Source organism: Numida meleagris, chromosome 3 (assembly GCF_002078875.1).
Source record: "Numida meleagris isolate 19003 breed g44 Domestic line chromosome 3, NumMel1.0, whole genome shotgun sequence".
Lineage (NCBI taxonomy): Eukaryota > Metazoa > Chordata > Aves > Galliformes > Numididae > Numida > Numida meleagris.
Genome location: NC_034411.1, coordinates 106519609 through 106543202, shown reverse-complemented (window position 1 = coordinate 106543202; position 23594 = coordinate 106519609). Strand labels below are relative to the sequence as shown.

The following is a 23594-nucleotide window of genomic DNA, read 5'->3' as shown; positions in this document are numbered from 1 at the left end:
TCTCTGCTACCTCTCCATTGCTGTAATACCAGCTTTGCACGGCTTCCTGCTTTTCCTGACACCGGAGAGCTCTTTGTGCAGGGGCACATGCTGAACGCACGCGTTCTGCTGCGCCTGAGTAACGTGACTCTTCTCTCTCCACCCAGGTAAAATCATCTCCATCGACACCAGCTCCCTGAGAGCTGCCGGCAGGACGGGTTGGGAAGATTTAGTGCGGAAATGCATCTATGCTTTCTTCCAGCCTCAGGGCAGAGAGCCATCTTACGCCAGGCAGCTATTTCAAGAAGGTAACAAGCTCCTCTCGCCGGCTCTCTCCCTCTCGTGCTGAGCAGCGGTAGCTGCAGTACCAAGCTGATGCGTAGCCCTTGTTGCTGGATAAGTGCTTTCTGGGAAAACAAACACTGCAATAATAATTGCAGAGTGCTGGAGGGTGAGGTGAGGCGGCTGAGCATCGCTGGAGGAGCTCCTCCAGCTGCAGAGCAGCAGAGCTGGGCCACGTATGGGGTTCCCTTCAGGAACACATCTCCACAGGCCAAATTTGGGCATTACGTTGAGCTAAATAGGATTGTCCTTTTTTTTTCCTGTGCCACGTGCATTCACCATTCCCAGTGTCCTTTGAGAGCAAGTACTGACCACACGCTTTCGAGATACCCATTGAAAGCAGCTGGGAGGATGTGCCCTCACCCTGGTGTGGCCACAGGGTCATTCTGGCCTCTCTTATTCACATGGAAGCTGCCGGGTCTAAGCAGTTAGCAAAAATACAACACATGGCTTTGATTGCTATGAAGCCAAACTCCTTCCCCCACCCTCCTCCTGATGGTTTAGGGTTACTGCTGTCGTTGCTAAAGGTATCCCTGTATTTTTGGTTGTCCCCTTCAGTGATGACACGCGGCACGGCCTTCAGCCCGTCGTACCGATTCACCCTGAGCGACGGGACGGTGCTCAGCGCCCACACCAAGTGCAAGCTCTGCTACCCCTCCAGCCCAGAAGTGCAGCCCTTCATCATGGGCATCCACATCATCGACAGGTACGTTCCTGCTGCCGAGCTGTGCTCAGATTGGTACCATGCCTGCAGGTGATGCAGGAATCAAGGAACCCGTTCCCAGCCCATTCCAACCATGGCTCGTGGTGCTGTTTGGAGATGTGATCCCCATGGGGGATCCAGGTCTGAACACCAGTGTAAAGCAGCATTGTTGCATTTTATTGCTGATTGCCATTTGGTAAAGAGGCAGCACTGGGCCTTCAGGTGGAGCTTTATAGACATGCTTGAGATTTCTGCCTTGCCCAGAGAACTTCTTAGGCAAAATATCTGGGGAGGGAGAGGCTCTGGAGAACTGGCAGAACAGGGTGAGGTGAGTCTGTGGGCCTGGGCCGTGTGGGAGAAACATGGGGAGGATGGGGCAGGGGGGAATGCTCTCAGAGCAGGATCCTCCAGCCATGTGGGAGCACAGCACCCGGAGGAGGTTGTGTCCCCTTTCTGGGGAGGTGATGAAGCTGCTGCCCCCCTCCCACACTATGGAAACGGAGCTGGGGCTTGCAGGCTGCCATTCCTCAGGCTTCAGATCTCTGCAGAATAAAAGGGCGGCGGGAGCTGCTGGAGTAATACCAAAGGTTTGGGTGATGCCTCACGTGTCTCTCCCTTTCCCTTTTGTCTCCGGCAGGGATCACGGCATGCTGTCCCCCCAGGAGAACACTAACTCGGCCATGGCCCTTCCGCGGGTCAGCCCCTCGCTGAACCCCAGCATCTCCCCCGGGCAAGGCATGGCCCTGCCGCCCTCCATCCCTCCCTCCAACGGCAGCATGCTGGCCACCCCTGGCAACCAGCAGCCCGGCACCGGCCTCCACAGCAGCAACTCCAGCACCAGCCAAACGAGCTACGGCTGTTCTCCTGGGAACCAGATAGGAGCCAATGTTGCCTTAAGCCAGGGACAAGCCGGTCCCCCGAACAGTAACCACACTTTAAACCTCAATAGCTCCCCCATGAACAGCCCAGGGATCACCCCGCCGCAATTCATGTCTCCTAGGCACCGGGTCAGCCCGGGACTGGTCCCCCGGCCCCGGGGACCCAGCAATCCCTTCTCCCCCACCATGCCCACCATGCACTCCCCCGTGGGCATGGCGAACAGCGGCGGGGGCGGCAACGGTGGTGGTGGTAGTGGCGGCTCCAGGTCCTTTCCCACCGCCCCCATAAACTCTTTGCAGGGGCTTAGCGAAGGTGCCAGCACGCCGGTGGGCTACTCCACGCCACCCCCTGTGCTGAGACAGCTGGGCTCCCAGAGCTCGCCTGGCCGCCTCGGCATGCAGCCCATGAAAGCGGAGTCCAAGGACAGCAAGGAGATCGCCTCCATCCTGAGCGAGATGATCCAGTCCGATGGCGGCGCGGGTGATGGCAAGCCGCTGGACTCGGGCGTGCTGCACGCCGGTGAGAGGCTCACGGAGGGGGAGAGCAAGTGCTCCCAAGCCACCAGCCACAAGCTGGTCCAGCTGCTGGCCAGCACGGCGGAGCAGCAGCTTCGGCACGCGGACGCGGACACGAGCTGCAAGGATTCGTTGGCCTGCGCGGGCACCACGGGCACGCTGGGTGCCGGCAACCCGCCGAGCAGCACCTGTCCCTCCTCCCATAGCTCGCTGACCGAGCGGCACAAGATTTTGCATAGACTCCTTCAGGAGGGCAGCCCTTCTGACATCACCACCTTGGCCATGGAGCACGACAAAAAAGATAACGTCCCCAACCCCGCCACCACCCCGACAGCTCCGAGCCAGCTGCCGGGCACCCCGGACATCAAGCTGGAGTCGGATGCGATGAAAAAGAAAGATGTCAAGGATCACCAGCTCCTGCGCTATCTGCTTGATAAGGACGAGAAGGAGCTCGCTGCCGCCCCAGCCCTCAGCCTGGACGATGTGAAGGTGAAGGTGGAGAAGACGGAGCAGATGGAGCCCTGCAACACCACCCCAGTGCCGCTGGCCAAGCCGCCGGCCGCAGAGGAAGTCAAGCTGGAGTCACAGGGCCAGGTGAGTCTGCTCTGCCTTTGGGGTCAGCACCATCAAAAAGTCAGGCTCTTTTGGTGTTTTGCCCCATTGCTCCGCCAGCAGGTGTGATGTCACCTTCCCTACTGGTGCCACCTTCTCTAGCACTGCTGTCACATTCTGTTGTTTGGGCTCTGCTGCAGATCATCTTGAGTGTGATCATGTGGCATGTGCAGGACAGCCAGGGGATCAGGCCTAGACAGCAGGGGTTCGTGCAGGTCCTGCTTGACCAACCTTTTATGGCCAGGTGACCAGCCTTGTAGATGAGGGAAAGGCTGTGGATGTCATCTGCATAGACTTTAGTAAAGCATTTGACTCTGTCTCCCACAGAATTCTCCTGGAAAAGCTGCAGCCCGTGGCTGGGACAGGTGCACTCTTCCCTGGGTAATGCACTGGCTGTAGGGCCAGGCCCAGAGGGTGGTGGTGAATGGAGTTAAATTCAGCTGGCGACCGGTCACGAGTGGTGCTCCCCAGGGGTTGGTGCTGGAGCCTGTCCTGTCCAGTATCTTGATGATCTGAATGAGGGCATTGAGTGCACCCTCAGTAAGTTTGCAGATGCGGAGGTTTGAGGGAAGTGTCGATCTGCCTGGGGGTAGCAAGGCCCTACAGAGGGATCTGGGCAGGCTGGATCTCTGGGCTGAGGCCAATGGGATGAGGTTCAACAAGACCAAGTGCTGGGTCCTGCACTTTGACCACAACAACCCCAGGCAATGCTACAGGTCTGGGGCAGGGTGGAGGTGATTATCCCCTGTACTTAGCTCTGGTGAGGCCACACCTGCGGTGTTGTGTTCAGTGTTGGGTCCCTCACTACAAGAAAGACACTGGAGTGTGTCCAGAGAAGGGCAATAAAGCTGTGAAGGGTCTGGAGCACAAGTGTATGGGCAGCAGCTGAGAGAACTGGGATGGGTCAGTCTGGAGCAGAGGAGGCTCAGGGGAGACCTATGTCACTCCCTACAACTCCTGAAAGGAGGTTGTGGTGAGGTGAGGGTCGGCCTCTGCTCCTGGATAACTGTGATAGGACGAGAGGTGATGGCCTCAGGTTGTGCCAGGCGAGGTTCAGGTTGGATATGAGGAACAAAGAGCGGTGCTGCAGTGGCACAGGCTGCCCAGGGAGGTGGTGGGGTCACCGTCCCTGGAGGTGTTCCAGAACCGTGGGGATGTGGCACTGAGGGACGTGGTCAGTGGGCACGGTGGGGTGGGCTGGGGTTAGACTCAGTGGTCTTCGTGGTCCTTCCCAACCTTAAAGGTGCTTTCGTGTTTAGGTAACTCAGCTTCAAGGCAATGCAGAGAGAGGAGGGAAGAAGCTTTCCTGAGGTGTATCAAAACGGGAAAGAAATGGTGCTGCTTGCTGCAGGTGGCAGGCCTGAATGGGGACGGGGCCGTGCGAGCCTCACCAAGTGAAAGGCTTCTTAATTCTGCATCTCTGGGCACATTCAGGGCTCGTGTCCCCGGGAATTCTCAATCTGTTGCCCTCTTGTTGGCTGAGATTAGCAATTATGTAGGCCTTTTAGTTATCCTAAAAGTATTATTAAATTGAATAATCCAGTGACAGATCTCCGCAATAGAGATTTGAGTGTATAAATATTCATTACAGGCAGCTATGAATAGAAGAGATTTCTTATTTTTGAAAGCCAGGGGAGATGGTAACATGGATAAGGCTGCTTAATCCTTTTTAAGCAAAGAGAACAGAGAGGCTGACATTCAGAGCAGGGCTGATAGCCTGCTTACTGACTGTGTCAAATAGGGCTGAGAGGTGCGGTGTGAATAACGGAGCGCTCCCAAAGCCTCCAACAGCAGCACACAATGAGTCTCTTAATAGGGTTAAGGGCTCAGTTCGCCTGGGAGTTGCAGTCAGCTATCCTGCAGGCCAGTGGGAATCTCACTCGTTATCTCTTGCTGTAATCACAGAATCATGGAACGGGTTGGGTTGGCTGCCCAGGGATGTGGTGGGGTCACCGGCCCTGGAGGTGCCCAGGGAACACGGGGATGTGGCACTGAGGGACATGGTCAGTGGGCACGGTGGGGGTGGGCTGGGGTTGGGCTTGGGGATCTCAGAGGGCTTTTTCAACCTGGATGGTTCTCTGATTCTATGAACTGCCTCTCTGCTGGGTAGACCCAAGTCAGGATGTGACTGTCTTGGAACGCGGGGCGATGAGCAACGTGCTCAGCTTTGGAGGAGTTGGAACCTGGCCGTGGTTATGAGCCCCTCTGCTCTGCTGCTGGAAGCAAGCTCACATTTTTAGCCTTGTCCGTGGCTTTTTATTTCCAAGTCTCTCTCCCCACACAGCTGCAGAATGGCAAGCCTGTGTGTGGGACCACAGTGAGTGCTCCTAAGAGTTAATAACGGAGGCTGGAGCAGGGTTGTGGAGCCTTCACGTGCGTGTTCAGAGGAGCAAACAGCCCGTAACTGCTCAGCATCCGAGGTGCCGCATGGTTTCTGCTAGCTGGATTGCTTCGGAGAGCCGTGGGGAGAGGAGCTGCCATTGCAAATAAAACCAAGTGCTTGCCTGGGATTTGTGCCTTCATGTTTCCATCGATATACCAATTAGGGCCAACATAACGGTGGGGCACACTGCAGCTTGCCACTCACCTCGAGTAATTATTTCCTTTCCAACTCATCCTTGCACTCATTTCCAAGAACACGACCTCGCTTCCTTTTGATGCAAGATGCCCCGTGCTCCTCCAGGATCTCTTCCTGGAGGATGCTCGGGGATGCTCGGCTCTGACTGCAGCTCTGCTCCGTTCCAGCTCTCCCAGACCCCCAGCTTTATACTTTGTCCTTCCCCCACCCAATTTGCAGCGGTCCCATTTGGTTTCCCAGCCTTTTGCTCGCTGTCGTTGCTGGAGAAAGGATGCATCCAAGTGGAGAGGTGCCGGCATAGTCCTGTATCACTTAGAGGGCACCGTGGGCTGCCATTAATTGCGTTCATCTCATCCGTTGTAAAGGAAGCAATAATTTTCCTGCTTGAGGGCATCACTTGTGCCTGGGTATGCGTGGATACCCTGCGTTGCAGGGCTCTGGGTTAGGAGCGGCTGGAAAGCATGCACGGGAGAACGCAGCCCTGAATATTGCATTATAAATCCTGCTACCGATGCCTGCTGCTCGCGTTACACTGCTCATCACCAGCGTTGCCTAAACATGGTTTAATTCTCCAAATGCCACTGTAAATAAAAAAAATACAACGTGCCCTGTCATGTGTGTTAACAACCCCGGTTCATTGCTGCGATACGGGCAGTGGGGACGGGGACAAAGCCCTGCTCAAGGGCAGGACAGAAATGTGACATTGGTGGGGATGTGAGAGGGGCCTGTAGGGTCTCAGCCTTGATGAGGGCTGAAGGAGCTGGGTGGCACTTTCCTTACCATCGAGGTAACTGCGTGCCCCAGGCAGGCACAGGAGTGCTCTTTGGGGCAGTTGTTCTTCTCCTGGAGTGGGCCATTTTTTATTCTTCTCGTTTCAGCACGAGGATATGTATATCAGCAAAGCAAATTATCTCATGTTTTAAATTGCTGTTGGTTTTATATGGCTGTGTTGGTGGAGCTGTTCATAACGCTGCTTATTGCAGCACATGAGCTGCAGGCATGGATGGGGCTCAGTGGTGGGGAGCCTGGCACCTGGGGGACATCCTTGTCCCTGTGGTCATTTGTCTATAGGTAGGTATTGGCACAGGCTGCCCAGGGAGGTGGTGGGGTCACTGTCTTTGGGGGTGTTCCAGAGCCGTGGGGACGTGGCACTGAGGGACGTAGTCAGTGGGCATGGTTGGAATGGGTTGGGGTTGGACTTGGGGATCTTAAAGGCCTCTTCCAACCTGAATGATTTTGTGGTTCTATGTGCATCCATCTGGGATTGTCCAGGGATTATCCCAGTGTTGCTTAATTCCATCCCAGTGCCACCACCTCTCTGGAGTGGTTTTGATTTGAAGCGTCGGTGGTGCTCGTTTCTGTGATTTGGGGCTGATCCTTTCCCAGGGAGCTCACTTGTGTACTACTGCCCGGAGGTGGCGAAGGAACCAAACTCACCGACCTGTGCTCTCCTTTCCTTCCTTAGTTTGCTGCCGAACTGGAGCAGCTGGACCAGCTCCTGCCATCGCTGGAGAAAGCTGCCCAGCTGCCGGGCTTGTGCGGGCCGGAGAGGAACGAGAGCAGCGTGGCCGTCAAACCCGAAATGCTGACAGCCCCCCTGCAACCCAGCACTGCCCCCAGGGCCCCCGCCGGCCTCAACCGTAGGTGTCGGCCCCGGGGTTCATCCCCACGTGGGGTCCTTGGGTGGGTGGGAGCATAGGGGATGCTCAGAGGGATTTGAATTCTTTCTAGATTCAGCAGTGTGACCCCCGGAATTGGAGGTTTGGAAGCGTTGCTGTCGCTTCCAGGCAGCGCTTTGAGACTGAGTGCAGCCAGGTTTAGTGTCAGGACCAATAGGGAGGGGTTAGAATTGAGAAAGCACCCTGATTTGTCTCCAAAATGAGCAGTTTCACCCCTAGAAATGAAGGTTTCTCTCCTGATGGAGCCCATAAGCAAGTGGGAAAGCCGGGGCACTTTGCAGCAGAAGCACCCATGGGGCTCGTGGCCCCAGCTGTGGCTCCTTGGTGTCCCCGTGCTGGGGCATGAGCAGCAAGCAGGGCCAGCAAGCTTTTACCAAGCATGAATTTGGCTGTACAGCTGCTCCCAAGTCACAGTGCTGTTGGCTGGAGCCCATGCCATGTGCCTGTCCTGATCAGCAGCCCTGTGCCACCCTCACTGGTCCCCTTTAGTCCCCTGCCAGCCCCAGTGCAAGCACTGCAGCCAGGTCTGGTCCCATAGGGCTTTGCCTGACCTGTGTGAGTTTTCCTGGAGCATGGCTAAAGTTTATTCCATCCTCTGCATCACTGCCCAGCAGTAATACAAAAAAGAAGGTCTGAGCATGAACACAAGCGTTTGCTACGTGCTCCCCACTGGCAAGCAGCAGCTAAACATGTAAAAACCCATGCAAATGAGAATTGTAACGATGCGAGGCTTAACAGCATCATTTTCCCATGCGATTTTAATTGATTTAAAGCCAGCAATGCCCAGCAGAACGTAGCTGGAGTGCGCACAGGCAGCATCACAGAGCATCACTTGTGCTGCTGCCTCTCCCCTGAGAGGAATCCCCATTCACTGTGAGGGAATTGGTCCTCATCCCCTCTTCTAGCAATGTACAAAACCTATTTATAAATACGTTATAGACGCAAGCCTTCTCCCTGACCCCAGAGTACCCAGTGTCAGCTTCCTGGTGGGGCACTGCATCTACCGGTGGTGTCGCGATGAGCTCTCGGGGTGAGATCTGAATTTTTATGTATACACTTTTATCTTTGTTTTCCAAACCCAGCTATGAGCAGCGGGCAGGGCATGCAGGCAGCTCGGGCCCCCTTTGAGTTCTGCGACCCGCTGGAGCCGGCTCAGCTCAGGCCAGTTGCTTTCCCTGCAACCAACGGCAGCAGCCCGCGGCCCCGCGCGCCGGCCGAGCAGGGCAGGGGCACTGTGCCGGGACCAAACCCCTTCCCACCTGACACAGGTATGTGCTGCCGTGGGTACCTGCTCTGCTCAGCCAGCTGTGACAGCGGAAGGGGAATGCGGTGGGAAAGCGCTCTCCTGGGGGTTTTTTTGGGGCCAGGTCTCCCCTTTACAAACGGAGGAGGCCAAGGGGAAGTCTTGAGAGATGATGGCATCGAGTTGCACCAGGGGAGGTTCAGGTTGAGTACTAGGAAACATTTCTTCTCAGAGAGAGGTGCTGCAGTGGCACAGGCTGCCCAGGGAGGTGGTGGGGTCACCGTCCCTGGAGGTGTTCAAGGAACATGGAGATGTGGCACTGAGGGACGTGGTCAGTGGGCATGGTGGGGGTGGGTTGGGGTTGGACTGGGTGATCTCAGAGGGCTTTTCCAACCTGAACGATTCTGTGATTCTGTGTTCACGCTTGTGAGTGCTAAAGAGGTGTAGGGCGACAGAACTGGGCTTAAAAATGCCTCCTGAGCACCTTTTCTTTCTAAAAAGTCAAAAGAATGCCATGAAAGAGAGCATGAGAGAGCACCTCCATCCCTATGGGGAGAGGAGCCCCTCTGAGATCTCAAGAATGCAAACCCAAACCTTCCACCTCCTTACGGCTGCATGAGGCAAGCCAGTGGCTCAAGTGCCTTGGTTTGGGTTGGAAGAGACCTTAAAGCCCACCCAGTGCCAAGCCCTGCCGTGGGCTGGTTGCCCAGGGCCCCTTCCAGCCTGGCTTTGGGCACCACCAAGGATGGAGCGCCCACAGCTTGCCTAGGCAGGCTGTGCCAGGGACTCCCCCCTTTCTGAGTAGGGACCATACCAAGATCGGGGTTGATTTCCAGGAATGCCTGTGCCACTTTTGGGTGACAGTGAGAAAGGTGATGTGGTGCGGTGGCCTGGTCCGCCCAGCGGCTCAGCTGTGCTGCTCCGTGGCTGCAGGAACAAGGGGCTCACCTCAAGGGTTTAGCATTGAGCAGCGCTGAATGGAACTTGGAAGAGGGACCTCGCAGAAATGCAACAGCCCAGCTCTGCTCCTCCAGCGTGGTAGCAAGGACAGTGTGGGATGACACTGAGCTGCTGTCCCCTGGCATCCTGCATCCTGCACGTGTCACCGCTCACCTCTAAGCACAGCTCTTGCCCCGACCCCTGTGTTAGGTGGACGCACACCCCAGCACACTATTTTGACACTGACCTCCTGCCTTTGGCAGCTTCTCCTGCCAGTGAGTTTCATGAGGGGCATGAAGGGCATCTCCCTTTACTGCCTGGATGGCCCCATGTCTGTGCAAGATGCACGAGAGCGCGCTGGCCCCAAATTTTCACTTCGTTCTTTGTGCCCGTGCTCTGTATTCCCCCATGCGAGCTTTCCTCCTCCAACAGATCCCCTCTTTTCCTGGCATTCCCAGCCTGCTGAGCTGCTCAGCCCTCTGGTTTTCCTCCCCATTCCAAGCAGTGCCCAGCGTCAGCCCTGCACCAGCTGCAGGGTCCTACCCGTGGCCTTCCCTCCTCTGGAGGCCGTCGTGCAGCTGCAGTATGACACCCGCCTTCATGACCGTGAGCAGCTGCGGGCTGATGCTTTGCTTGGGAAAAAACTGCAGTTTTCAGCAGAAACAGAACTGGGAACTGTTGTCAGGAGAGCAGGGAAGGCTTGGAGCGGCTGCACCGCGGCTGCGCGGGGCCGGCCCCACTGGAGCTGCTGCTGCCACTGCTTTTATTCGCCTGTTGCCAAGCAACCTTAAGGCTTTTTTCAAGACATTTCAAGAAGTAAAGGAACACCTCTCCCCGCTTCTATCCTAGAGCAAGCTTAGGGCTCTTGTGTTTTGGAATAAAGCCCACAAAACAGGCTCGATCTGGGAGCTGTCATTGCCTGGAGGTGAGGATGCCTTGGGACAGCAGTGGAGACACCGGGCACTGCTGGGTTTGTCCTCAGATGGGCAGTTCCCTGTTCCGGATGTGCCACCAAGTCACCAGGTCCTGCCTCCGGGTCCTCTGCCCTCCCCAGGCTGTGTCCGGGATTTCTGTCCCATTGGGATGTTGGAAGCTCTGCTGGTGCCACCTCAGTTCTCAGCAGCGCTGTTGCCGCAGCTGTTTTCAAGAAAACTGTGTGTTTCACTGGGGAAAAAAAAAAATCATCACAACAGAGCTTGGTCAAGAAAAAAAAGAAAGATTTGCATCCTTGGGAACCGCCTTTGTAAGCGTTTTCCCTACAAACCCATGGGATTGGCCACCGATGGCGTATCCCAAAGCAGCAATCCCAACCTGGCCAGAAGTGGGCTTATCCCACATGTCCACCTGCATGGGGCCCCATAGCCAACTTAGCCAAGGTGTTCTCTGATCTTCTGGAGGTGTTCAGAACGGTGGGGATGTGGCACTTGGGGACACGGTCAGTGGGCACGGTGGGTACGGGTTGGGGTTGGACTGGCTGATCTTAGAGGTCTTTTCCAGCCTTAATGATTCTATGACTCTATGATTCTATTTCGAGTTGGATGATGTAAAGTCTCCATCCACATAAATCTCCCTGTCCTGGGCTCAGGCTCCAAGTTCTGCTAAACTTAATCTAATTGCATTGGCTCCTTTCCCTGCACAAATTAACTTTTCTCCAAAATAGAGTCAAAAGATGCTAATGGGTGTGTGCTATTTTTTCAACTAAAATCTCCAGTGCTAACAGCAGGCCGTCAAGAACGAGCCCTCTGACTTGACTAGATTTTGAGAAACTTGCTGGAAATGTTCGGGAAAGGGAAATTTAGATGGGGTCAGAGCGTGTTCACCCAGAAGCCCAGGCTCATCCTTTGGGTTTGGGTATGCGACTGAGCTCTGAATATTTTTTTGGTGTGTTATCTCTGACAGCAGATTTATCTGCAGTTTCGCCCAACACGCTAACGCTTCCTCCCCCAACCCCTCTTCTCCCCGCAGGGATGTCGGAGCTGGAGATGGGGGTGCCAGATCACCAGTTTGGGCAGCCGGGCATGGGCGAGCAGATCCCATGGACAGATAACAGCATGGCACCCATCAACCGAGGCACGCTGAGTAAACCCGAAGAGTAAGTACTGCGGCTCGGCGCCTTCCCGACCGCTCCCTGCAGGACTTTGGGATGCCCTGGGGCGTGCACCAGCTCTGCTGCATCTGGAAACCTGAAAATGCAGGTTGGGAAGTGCCAGGGCTGAGAGGTGCAGGGCCTGCCACCTCTCTAGGGACAGCACAAAATAAAATTGAGACGTCAGGTTTTTATCCAGACCGAAATAATCCCGTGTATCCCCACTGAAAGTCCTCACTAACCAATGCTGCGGTTAGAATTCTCCCACATTCTTCTTTCTGGGGTCAGCAGTGGCATCTTGAGAGCCATGAGGCAGTTTTGTGTCTTCGTGTCACTGCAGCTGTTTGCAAGCCCCGCTTGCTTGGCTTCAGCTGACAGGTCCTCTTTGGGTCCTTGTGCTGTGGAGCAGCCACAGGGTCATCACCTCAACGTGCAGCATCACTCCTTGGCTATAAATGCCACAGCAATGCTATTGCAGGAGCCTGGAGGGCAGTTATTTTGGGGCTGGAGGTGAGGAGGGCAGGGAGCCCTGCTGCTGGTGCTCTCTGCTCGATGCCCTACGGGGGTCACAGGATTTCCTCATCCAAGTGCTCTCCAGGGCATCAGTACTGGCAGCGTGGACAGGGGCTGAGCCCTTCCCCATGCCCAGAGGTCAGGTTCCTGTTAGGTGATGAGCTCAGGGTATCCTTAGCAGATAAGCACAGCTTCTGTTTTCCAGCCACAAAGAGCAAACGTATAAGGATTGTATTTGAGCAAGGCAAGAGCCAAACGTCTTCTCTAGGAGCTGAGTTTGGATTAATTTCTAAAAACTCTTCACTCAGCCCAAGGAAAGAATTGCTTAAGTGGTCTCTGCTGCTGCACACAGATCTTGGATTTTGGCTGGAAAGACTCAGCCTCTTGTTGCTTGAAAGCTGGGAGATAAAACCAATGAGCAGGAACATTTACACCAGCTCGAGTCCTTGCTGCAAGGAAGCAGCTTCCCTTTTACATCGCAGTGGTGTCACAGTTTCATCAGCGGCATGAGATCTGTGGGGCATATCCTACAAAGGGCAGAGCAGTTCTAAAAATCAATCTTGCTCGTAAGCTGCAAATGTTCCTTGAAATGCTGCTTCGCTTGCTTTGTCAGGGGAAAATGACCTTACCTTACTCAGCAGCCCTGTGCTCCAAGCACGGAGCCAGGCAGCCTTGCTGGTGCCCAGCTCACCGCCCAGCTCACTCCCCAGCTCACTTCCCAGCAGTAACTGCAGCAGCCTCAGGTCTGATCGAGCTCCATAGATGAGAGCTGCCTTGGCAGTCTCTGGCACAGCACTTTGAGTCCCCAGGAGCAAAAAACAGCCGCTGTGTTGGAGGTAAGGCTTGCTCCTCAGCATCCCCTGATGGATCCGGAATCGGAGGCTCGGCTGGGATCGGTGTGTTTCCATCTAGCGGCACGGCCATAAACTGCAAAACCCAGCTTGGGCTTCAGCTGAGAGCGGGGCTTCTGAGCTGCGTTCTGCACTAACAACGTGCCCTGATCGTTCTGCACCGAGTGCCTTCAGTTGGGCTCCAGCTGCAGAGCGAATGCTCCCTTGACTGTGTTACCAGCAGAGCTTTTGCTGCAGGGGTTGTGAAGGTTTTCCAACTGCAAGGTACGTGTCCGTCACCAGAGCTCCTGCCTTGCTCAGTGAGCTGACCCGCCTGGCCATGGGGAGCTTCCTTGCAAGTTCTCCTCGTCCCCTGCCCCTGTGGATCTTCAATTTTTGATCAAGTGGGACGGTTACAACATGCCCCCTTCTGTGCCCTCAGCCTAAGTGCTCTGTGTCATCGGTGGAAGAGTGGCAGGGGCACCATGGGCCAGGTCCAAGGCACCTTGAACCGTATCCAGGGTGCTGCAGGCAGCTCTCACACATGTTCCTCTAATCCTCCAAGATCAAGAATGTCACCCAGGGCCTGGCTTGATGGCCACAGCACTGGCACATCATGCCAGCAGAGATGCCCTCGGTGTCCAGGACATCTGTGCTGGGCAGGAGGCCTTTGGAGGTCATGCCAGGGAGATGTTTTACGGGACTTCAAGCAGCATTTGACACCAAATTCCTCCCACCTGCCAGCATGGGGCCAACCTGCATGGGGCACAGCACACATGGCGCTCACTGGAGGTTTATTTCCTGTCTAAGGGTTGCATTGTCCCACAGTCTCCTTATAAACCATCCATGCAGAGGTCTGTTGTGAGCCGAAGAGGCACTGCCAACCTGCATTCATCCTCTCATTACCCGTTAATGCAGAGAAAAACTTTGTCCCCTGCTTTCTCTGCAGGATTGATGGCTTTGAGCAGCCAGCTCTGATATTGGCTTTGGCCCTCCAAGTAGTTCAGTGCAAAGCAGCCAGTAGCAGGGACCTGGGCCGTAGGAAACCAGCCCTGCTTTTCACCTCCATCTCCCTGCCCCTGCTCTGTAATGTAAGAAATCCCAGCGCCGAGCATTTCTTTCCCTGGATTAAACTGCGTGTGTTGGCTGCAGCGCTCTCGGTCCCATTGGCTTCAGTTCCTTACTGTACATCTGGTCCTCATCTGGAGCTAAAAGGATAAACATGTCTGCTGCTTGGGAACTGCTGGCATGCTCCAGTTCTCTCCTTTGTGTCTCTCTGCGAGCGTGATGTGCCATGGCTCCCTTCATTGTGTCAGACCCGGCAAATCCGATTGACTCCAATTAGTCACGTCATTGGAATGTCTCTCATTACATATTAATCTTATTCCCAAAGAATATTGAGCGAGCTTGTCAGAAATCTTCCTTCTGCAGCTAAAAGGTTCCCTCTGCCTTCAGCTGTTTCTCTTCCAGCTGTCCCGGCGCCTTCCCAACCTCCCGCTCCTCACCCTGTGCAAGCCGTGCTCTGCCTCCCGCTGCCCTGCCCGCGGCTCCCGCAGAGCAGAGCACCAAGTGGTCCTCCAGAGCCCCACCGAACTCAGCCCTGGCTCCGTTCCCTGCAGGATTTCATCCTGGCAACGGGGTCGCGGGTGGGAGGCCAACGACGCGCGGCCGAGCGGGATTTCGTATGGCTCAGCCCCGTCGCTGCTTTAACAACCCTTCACGTGTCTCCTCGGGTTTTTGTCTCCGCAGCCCCTGCATCACCTCGCAGCTGGACGAGCTCCTGTGTCCTCCCACCACCCCGGAGGGCCGCAACGATGAGAAGGCGCTGCTGGAGCAGCTCGTGTCCTTCCTGAGCGGCAAGGACGAGACGGAGCTGGCCGAGCTGGACCGAGCCCTCGGCATCGACAAACTGGTGCAGGTAGAGAGGCCGAGCGGGGCCGGGCAGAGGTCGGGGCCAGGGCCAGGTCGTGCAATCATAGAATGGCTGAGGTTGGAAGGGACCTTAAGGTTCATCCAGTTCCAGCAGATGCCGAGCTCTGACATGAGCGTGAAGGAGGATTTCCAACATCTGGTCACAGGAGGCCAGATGTGAGTGGGAACGCACATCGGATTCGGAGAGGATACTTAATCCTCTGCCGTTCCACCGAGACAAAAAAGTTGGAAAGCGTCCCCGTGAAATCCAATAGCCCGCTCTCGGCTTCAAAACGCCATCCCCCATGAGAAACGTCAGCCCTTCAAAGGGCAGCTCATGTGTCGGGGCGTGGGGAGGGCTGGCAGCCCGGCCCGCTTCCCCGCCGCGCTCGGGGTTGGGGTGTGGAGGAGCCTTCCAGCTGGAGCCCCACAGGCAGAGATTCCTGAGCCTTAATTGTGCTGCCTAATAATATAGCTAATGGCCTGGCTGGTATGAGAGCCCGCAGCCCTCGCTGTTGAGATTGGCTTACACTGCAGCTGCCCCTCTCCTCTAATTTAACCGCAGAAAAAAAAATGACAGTTTTGCTCCGGCGTTGCCATCTGATTCAGATAGCAGCGTGGCCCCGGCTACAGGCGCCTGTGCAGAGGCATCTGAAGGATTTGGGTTGTCCTAAATAACAGGGCATGGCCAAGGGGAAGCCTGAATTTAGGCAGGGAGCAAAGGGACGTGGAAGATGAGATGCATTGCTTGGGTTTTTTCGTAGAGTGGTTTCTCTTTCCGTGCCCAGCGGTGCTCACGTGCTTTTTCCAAAACAACGAACAGAACCAGAAGCCTGTGGGTCACAGAACCATAGAATCATTCAGGTTGGAAAAGACCTCTCAGATCCCCAAGTCCAACCCCAGCCCACCCCACCGTGCCCACTGACCACGTCCCTCAGGGCCACATCCCCATGGTTCTGAGCACCTCCAGGGACGGTGACCCCACCACCTCCCTGGGCAGCCTGTCCAGGATGTGTTACTGGCAGGTAGGAGTTCACATCCCCCTGGGGAGAACTTAGGGGTTTACTCTGACTTCGAATTTTTGCACTTGAGGCTCAGATACTTCAGTCCCCGGCCAGTGCTGGCTCCGAGGGCAGGTAGGTGGTTGCCCTGGGGACGCTTCGTCACCTCAGGACATGGGTGGGTCCGCTTGCCTTTCCCTGAGCCCCCTCCAACCCGCAGGGCTTGGGATGTGTCACTCTCCTTCACCCTACCAAGGATGTGGGGAGAGGAAGAGCCGCAGATATCTGCCCCCGGTTCCATCAGGAGGTGGATGGAAAATGGGTAGCTTGGGGGGAAAAGATGAGAAAAGCCTCATTTCAGCAAGTCTGATTGTAGGCTGCTGTTTCATGACCTGGAACCCAGTCCATATAGATATATATATTCCATCTTAATTTATGGAAGAGGGAGAAGACCAAGCTATGTCCTGTGTTCATGTTGGTCCCCCAAGTGTGACGCTCTGCCCAAAGAGATGATGCTGTTTGGATCCCAAATGAGGGTGGTGAGACCCTGGCACAGGCTGCCCAGAGAAACTGTGGATGCCCCATCCCTGGAGGTGCTCAAGAACAAGATGGATGGCTTTGGAGAACCTGGTCTGGTGGGAGGTGTCCCTGCCATGGTTCCTGCCATGGTTGGGATTGGATGGGCTTTAAGGTTCCATCCACCCCAAACCATTCTAGAATTCTGTGATTCCATGATTCTGTGATTCCATGATTCAGTGGTTGTGTGATTCCATGAGTCTCTGAGCAGTGAGCACACCACAATCCATCATTGCTTTGGACACAGGGAGATGAGCCCCAAGCCTATCTCAAAGGACTTCTTTTCTGGGGTCTTTGCTCCAAAGCAAGCCAGCAGAAATCACTCCCATCCCTCCAAGGTTATCAAAGCCTTGAGGAGCGGTGTGGTTAACCCCACTCGGGGTAGCTCTGGGCTTGAGCTGTGCTGGACAGGGCCAGCTACAGGTGGGGCTCCAACGTAAAGATTTTCCTCCCTCTTTTCCCTTCCAGGGCGGCGGGCTGGAAGCCCTGACGGAGCGTTTCCAGCCCCAGCAAGCCACCCCTCCGCTGATGATGGAGCAGAAGCCCGGCATGTACCCCCAGCCTTACTCCTCCGCATCTCCCACCACCAACCTCCCTGCCGCCTTCCCCGGCATGGTCCGGCAGAAGCCGTCCTTCGGTCCCATGCCGGTGCAGGTCCCGCCGCCGCGCGGTGCCTTCCCCACCACCATGGCCATGCAGCCCCGGCAGGCGCTCAGCCGGCCCCCCACGGCTCCCAACCAGCTGCGCCTTCAGCTGCAGCAGCGGCTGCAGGGCCAGCAGCAGGTAAAGCCCCCTCACCCCCCCAGCAGGGTCCCAGGGCTGCGGGCGGGGGTGGGAGGGGATGGGGGATTGGAAGGGCTTTGGGTCGCCGGAGGGTGGGCACCTCCCCTGGACGCCGAGGGAAAATATTGCTGGGGCATCGGCATCTGTAGCTGGAAGAGCTTCCTGACTGTTCTCCCTCCCTTGCAGCTGATCCATCAGAACCGGCAGGCGATCCTCAACCAGTTTGCAGCCAGCTCCCCGGTGGGCATCAACATGAGGGCGGGCATGCAGCAGCAGATGACCCCGCAGGTGAGGGGGATGCGGCGCGACGGCACAGGGCAGCTCAGTCCCATCTGCTCGCTCCCTGGGGACGGGGACATCGCCCACCGTGCAGGGGGTTGGCTCCAGATGTGCCTCTGTGATTTGTTTCCTCCTCCTTTACTCCGTCCCCTACACCTGGGCAAAGCACAAAGACCTCATTATCGCTTAGAGATGAACGTGCCAAGATGGTTAATTGAGAAGGATCCCTGGGAAATAGATGCCGTCCTTTAAATACCAGAATCTCCAGTGAATCTTCTTAATGATCCTGCAAATCCCCGGGCCCTAAAGTTCTTATTTCACTTCTAATAAAGTGGATAAAACATCTGCTCCCTGCAAGGAGGAGTTGGAAAGCGTAGCTGAGTTCTGGTAACTTTATTCCACTTCTCCAAGAAGCCTGTGAGTTTCGTTAAGCATCGTGACATCTCTGGTGGGGAATATGAGCTGCAGACAGAGGGACCCAGTGCTTTCCATCAGAGCTCCATTGGCAGTTGTGATGGCTTTGTTGAGCTCTCCCTTGCTGCGCTGCAGCTCCTACGGTGATGGATGGGAGCACATCTGGCCCGGCAGCTGGGGAAGGAGCCCAGCGCCAGGGGAAGTCCCGTGGGGTGATTTCATGGGGTCGAGGTCGGAGATGCTTGCTGGGAGCCTTCCCTGAAGGGCACAAGAGGTGGCTTCTGCTGCGTCCGATAGAAGGGACGATCCAATAACGAGGCGATCGTGCCTGATAACTGGGCGGTCATACAGGCTTTCCCATTTGGCTGGGGGACACAGCCTGGATGGGGGCGGATCCTTCAAGGTCCTCAACCAGTGCTCTGCACAAACCATCCGGCCTACGGCATTTCCCCGATCGCTCCTTGGCGCCGCGTTCCCCTTTTTTTCCCCCCGGCTTCCCCTCACAAATGGAGGCCGGCTTCCCCAAACCGGGGCTCTGAGCCGTACACGGCGACGCGTGGAGGAGTTAACTCTGACCGCCTTCCTTTCCCCACAGCCTCCCCTCAACGCCCAGATGCTGGCCCAGCGCCAACGCGAGCTCTACAGCCAACAGCACCGGCAGCGGCAGCTCATGCAGCAGCGAGCCATCCTCATGCGACAGCAGAGCTTCGGCAACAACCTCCCACCCTCGGCCGGGCTCCCGGTGCAGATGGGGGCCGCCCGCCTCCCCCAGGCCCCCCCGCAGCAGTTCCCTTATCCCCCCAACTACGGTACGAGCCCCGGGAACCCTCCCACCTCCACCAGCCCCTTCTCGCAGCTGGCGTCCAGCCCTGAGGCCGCGTTGGCCAACCGTGGCGGCATGGTGACCAGGGGGATGATGGGCGGCGTCGGAGGGCAGTTCGGCGCCGGGATGACGCCGCAGATGCAGCAGAACATCTTTCAGTATTCGGGATCAGGTAGGTGGGGGTGGAGGGGGGCTGGATGCCACTCGTGGCGCCGGCGTCCCTGGTTAGGGGGCGGTTGGCAAGGGCACGGGCAAGCCGGAGGGGGGCAGGGGTAGGAGAAGAGCAGGGATGATCCTAGAAAGCCCACATTTAGCAAATAGCACATGGGATGGGTTTTGCTGCCATTGGGGTTTTGCTTGCATTTACGCCAGTGGTGTAAAAGCAGTGGGGAAGGAGAGGCAAAGGGCGCAGCCGCGCTGCCACCATTTCACAGCGCATCTCACTGCTCTCCGTATGCCACGTGAACCCTTCCTGGCCGAATCCCCTTAAAAACAGATCATTTGGGCAAATGATTCATTTCTTTGTTCACTTCCTACAAAAAGAAGGCTACAAAGCGGTTCTCTGAATCGCGCTTCCTTAAATGTATACGCTCTGGGAAAGTCCTTCTTGTCGCTGAGATGTCTGAAATGAGCTGCAGACAGCTCACGCTTCTTGCCTGGGCACAGAGCTCTGATCACATCGGTGATCCTGTGCAGAGGGGCGTGCGGGTGAGGTTGGGTGCTTGAAGCTGCTCCCATTCAGCAGCAGCGTGGGGTCTGAGCGTGGCACACGTCACTGATGAGCAGAGCCCCGCAGGAGCAACCTTTGCTGTCGTCTCGGCATTACCCTGGCTATTCCCCACCCAGGTGTGGTGCGAAGCAGGAGCACCTGCTGATGGAAACCATGCAGCAGAGCGGTCTCCCCAATCGTTCGCCAATGAGTTATTTGAATTTGAGCGATAGAGCTGCTTGAGATGAAAACCAGAGACTCCAGGAGCAAAAGCTGTGGGTTTGATGGCAGCAGTTGCAGGGCAAGGAGGAGGAAGAGGGGAGGCTGCTGACGGGGTCCCGCAGCTGACGCTGTCTGTCCTTCCTTCCCCAGGCATGGGTCAGCAGAACGAGCCCGCCTTCGCCCCCTCGCTCAGCCCCAGCAGTCCCCTGATGTCACCGCAGCTCCCTCCGTCTCAAAGCCCCATGCTGCAGCCGGCGCCGCCCGCACCGGGCTATCAGTCACCCGACATGAAGACCTGGCAGCAGGGAGCCATGGGGAACAGCAAGTAAGGTCTTCATGGTGTCACTGGGTGGGTTGGGCTGGAAGGGACAGTAAAGGTCATCTCGCTCCTACTCCTAATGAGCTGGGCCGGGGCAGCCTGGGTGGGAAGAGCAAACAGGAGAAGACATGGTGACACCGAGGGGACAGTCCAAGCCAGGCTGGGCTCACGTCCAGTGTCCTCACGCTGTGACATTCTCTGCAAGTCGACCACTGACTGTGGCTTCATGCTCACCTTGTCTCGGGGTGGCCAGGAGGACCCAGCGCAGTGGTTTAAATCAGTGAGGAGATCTTGGGATGAGGTGGCTTCATTATGGCTTGTAAAAGATGGTTGACTTCAGAAACGGGACAATGAATGGGGCCACGTCTGGCAGTCCCAGCAGGGCCCACACTAGTGCCATCTCAAAGATGCTTCCAGCTCTGAGCTGGGGAAGCAAATGGGAAGAGTCACCAGACTTCTGCCTGTTCTTGTGCAGGACAGATTGGAGCTTCAGATCTCCAGAAATGAACAATTAAAAAGTTCACCTGAGGGCTGCACTGCCTTGTGCCTGCGGGTAGCTCAGCTGACCTTCCCTAGTCAGGCAGCACTGAGAGTTTGGTGTCACCTCACCCGGGGCTTTGCATCGCTTCCTTGACAGTCCCCTCTTGTCCCTGTTGTCCCTCCTGCCCCACCACGTCACGCTGAGGAGCAGAGGGCAGATGTTCCTACAGTAGTCACCAGCCTTGGAGGGCTTCCTCGGGCAGCTGCAGCTCCTCCCATGGCTCCACGCGCTTCATCCCTTCCAGAGCAGGCAGGCAAAGAGCATCCTCCCACCAGCACCTGGCTAACCCTGTTCTCCCCTTTCCATCAGCGTATTCAGCCAAACGGGGCAGACCCAGCCAGCACCGGCCCAGCAGGGAATGTACAACAACATGAGCATCACCGTCTCCATGGCGGGAGGAAACACCAACGTCCAGAACATGAATCCCATGGCGGGACAGATGCAGATGAACTCGCTGCAGATGCCTGGGATGAACTCCATGTGCTCGGAGCAGGTCAGTGCTGCTGCTCACAGCCCTCCCCAGCTTCCCGGAGGGTTCCTTTCCTAGCGGGTCTCCCCAGCTTTGTTAGGTTCATTTTTTTTTCTGTAATTTCTCCATTTACAAGCAGTGCATATCCCAACCTTCACCTGGCTGTGTGTTTAGCACTGGGGATTTGCCACAGCGCATTTCGGGATTCCCCTTTCTCAAGAGGGGCAGCAGATGTCCCTGCCTCCATTGACACTGCTCTGAGCTGTGGTAGACCCCGGGAAGGCTGCAGCCTCTGTGTCCTTAGGGGAAGGCAGAGCATCCCCAGCAGCTCCGGAGCCGCTTTGGCGAGCTGTTGGGGGTGGGTTCACACGTCTCCTGGTGGCTGTATCCAAAGCGAGGGGCAGGCGTGGAGACCTGCACTTGGCTCGCTGTGCCCGGGACGCTGCCACCAGCCATGGCCAAGCACTGTGGCTGATTGAGGCTCTGCCCTTCCTGAAATTGTAGCTGCTGGGGTTTGTGTCAGTGCCATTAAGCTCCTTGGAGCTGCTCTTGGCTCGTTGGGTTTGCGTGGGAGCGCTGCAGGTTGGGGCTTGCAGCCTCCCCAGTGGCTTTTCCCCCTCGTGTCAAATGCCTTTGGTGACGTGCCACGCTCCCTGGAGACCACATGTCCCTGGAGCTGGCAGCAGCCCAAGGCAAAGCGCAGAAGGTTGGGAGAAAGGCAAAACGGGTCCCAGCCTCAGAACAGGAGGACACCAGTGCTGCTCCATGGGCTCCCCCCTCCCCAAACCCACCTGGGCTCTGGGTTTCCCAGACCCACCCAGCTCAACTCAAGGGGGTGATGAGCGCCCTGGGGATATCCACAGCCCCCACTGAGCTTTGTTATTGCTTTTGACAGGTAAACGACCCGGCGCTGAGACCCACGGGCCTTTACTGCAACCAGCTTTCCTCCACTGACCTTTTGAAAACAGAAGCAGATGGGGCGCAGGTCAGTAAGAAACTGCTAAGCACATCTCAGGTACAGAGAGAGGAGTTTGCTGTGCTCGTAAAAAAGACTGAACGTTCCCAGCCGTGCCGTGTCGGCACGCTTGGCACTGGGAGAGGTTTTAGCCGGGGCTGCTCTGGTTTGCAGGGCTGGGTCTGACCCTGCTGGTCACCCCGAGAGGTGGTGGTGCCCCGTCCCTGCAGACAGCCAAGGTCAGGCTGGACGGGGCTCTGAGCACTGATGGAGCTGTGGGTGCCCCTGCTCATTGCAGGGAGTGGGACCAGATGGCCTTGAAGGGTCCCTTCCAATTTGGAGATTCTGTGGTGCAGTGCTGCTTGGGGACCTCGGAGAGCTGCTCGCCGAGCAGAAACTCTGCAGCCGAGCTGGGAAATAACTGAGCACAGGGGGTGCTCAACCCCACCCGTCTCCACGAGCAGCCCCGGGCTGACAGCAGCGGGAGGAGTTCTTCCCTAGGCTCAGGTCTTCAGTCCGAAGGATCCATCCCGGGGCTGCGCACGGTGCCAGCAGCGCGGCGATACGGAAGGGAAGGTCCGGAGGGAGCGGGGAGGCTGCGGGGCGATGTCTGTCCGTCTGTCTGTCCGTCCGTGCCTGCCAGCCCGAGTGCCGATACCCGCGGGCTCCGTGCCTGGCGCTCGCTCCTCCTGATGAGTCTCCTTCTTTCGCACCGGCACACGGGGCCGTGCCGCCACCGCTCTTCATTTTGTAAAGCAGCTCCGGACCTCGCTCGCCTCCAGTCCGCCCCGTGCCCGCTGCCTTACGGCTGCCCAATCCCGGGACGAGCCGAGCTGATTTTTTTTCTTTTTTTCCTCTCTTTTTTTATTTTTATTTTTTATAATTTTTTCCATTTTTTTTTTCCTTTTTTTTTTTTTCCTTTTTTTTTTTTTTTTTTTTTTTTTTTCCCCCCCGAATGAGCAACGTGTGAACCTTGCCGAGCTCTGACCCGAATGAGTGCAGCGGTTTTCTTTTTGTAGGAAAAGAAGACAGAAGAGTTCTTCTCTGTGGTGGCTCCAGACTAGAGGAAGTCTCTAGTGAGTTTCCACTTCACGTAGTTCCCAGTCCGTCGCCGCCGGCCCCTGCCCCATCCCCGCTAAAAGCCCCTCTTGTCTTTTGTGTCCCAGCAGGTACAGCAGGTTCAGGTGTTTGCCGACGTGCAGTGTACAGTGAATCTGGTAGGAGACCCCTACCTGAACCCGCCGGCTCCCCTGGGCGCCCCGAAAGCCGCCGCGGTGCCGCCGACCCCGCAGGGCCAGCAGAAGAGCCTTCTTCAGCAGCTACTGACTGAGTGAAACCGCTTTTCGAGGAATGTGAAAAACAAAAAAAAAAAAACAAAAAAAAGAAAAAAAAAAAGAAAAAAAAATTTAAATAATGAGACGTACAGAGATATATAAATATATATATTATATATTTTTCTGAGATTTTTGATATCTCAAACCGCAGCCATTCTTCAGCTCATAGTGTTCGGAGCAAAAAGTTGGGGGGGAGGGGTTGTTTTTTGAATTTTGTTTGGGGGGTTCTTTTTGTGGGTTTTGTTTATTCCCCCCCCCCCCTTTTTTCCCCCTTTGCCCTCTTTTGTTCCCCATTTGTTTCCATTTTTTCCCCCCTTTTCCCTTTCTTTCCCCTCTTTTTCCCTTTTTTTCCCCTCCTTT

At 56.2% G+C, this 23594-nt stretch overlaps 1 protein-coding gene across 4 annotated transcripts in view; it reads left to right on the top strand.

The window, feature by feature from the left end:
• NCOA1 (nuclear receptor coactivator 1) overlaps positions 1 to 23273 on the top strand; it is a 153313-nt gene extending 130040 nt beyond the window's left edge. Inside the window, exons 9-23 of one of the 4 annotated variants that reach the window (XM_021389585.1) lie at positions 147 to 287; positions 880 to 1027; positions 1662 to 3012; positions 7074 to 7248; positions 8370 to 8555; positions 11435 to 11561; positions 14648 to 14816; positions 16855 to 17169; positions 17356 to 17457; positions 18458 to 18857; positions 19767 to 19941; positions 20786 to 20969; positions 21841 to 21930; positions 22920 to 22976; positions 23070 to 23211. In XM_021389585.1, the coding sequence (XP_021245260.1) occupies positions 147 to 287; positions 880 to 1027; positions 1662 to 3012; positions 7074 to 7248; positions 8370 to 8555; positions 11435 to 11561; positions 14648 to 14816; positions 16855 to 17169; positions 17356 to 17457; positions 18458 to 18857; positions 19767 to 19941; positions 20786 to 20969; positions 21841 to 21930; positions 22920 to 22964 (3608 nt within the window). In that variant the 3' untranslated portion in view covers positions 22965 to 22976; positions 23070 to 23211. Of the gene's footprint in view, positions 1 to 146; positions 288 to 879; positions 1028 to 1661; positions 3013 to 7073; positions 7249 to 8369; positions 8556 to 11434; positions 11562 to 14647; positions 14817 to 16854; positions 17170 to 17355; positions 17458 to 18457; positions 18858 to 19766; positions 19942 to 20785; positions 20970 to 21840; positions 21931 to 22919; positions 22977 to 23066 lie in introns of all 4 variants that reach the window. The other 3 variants (XM_021389584.1, XM_021389582.1, XM_021389583.1) reach the window with 3 other exon arrangements.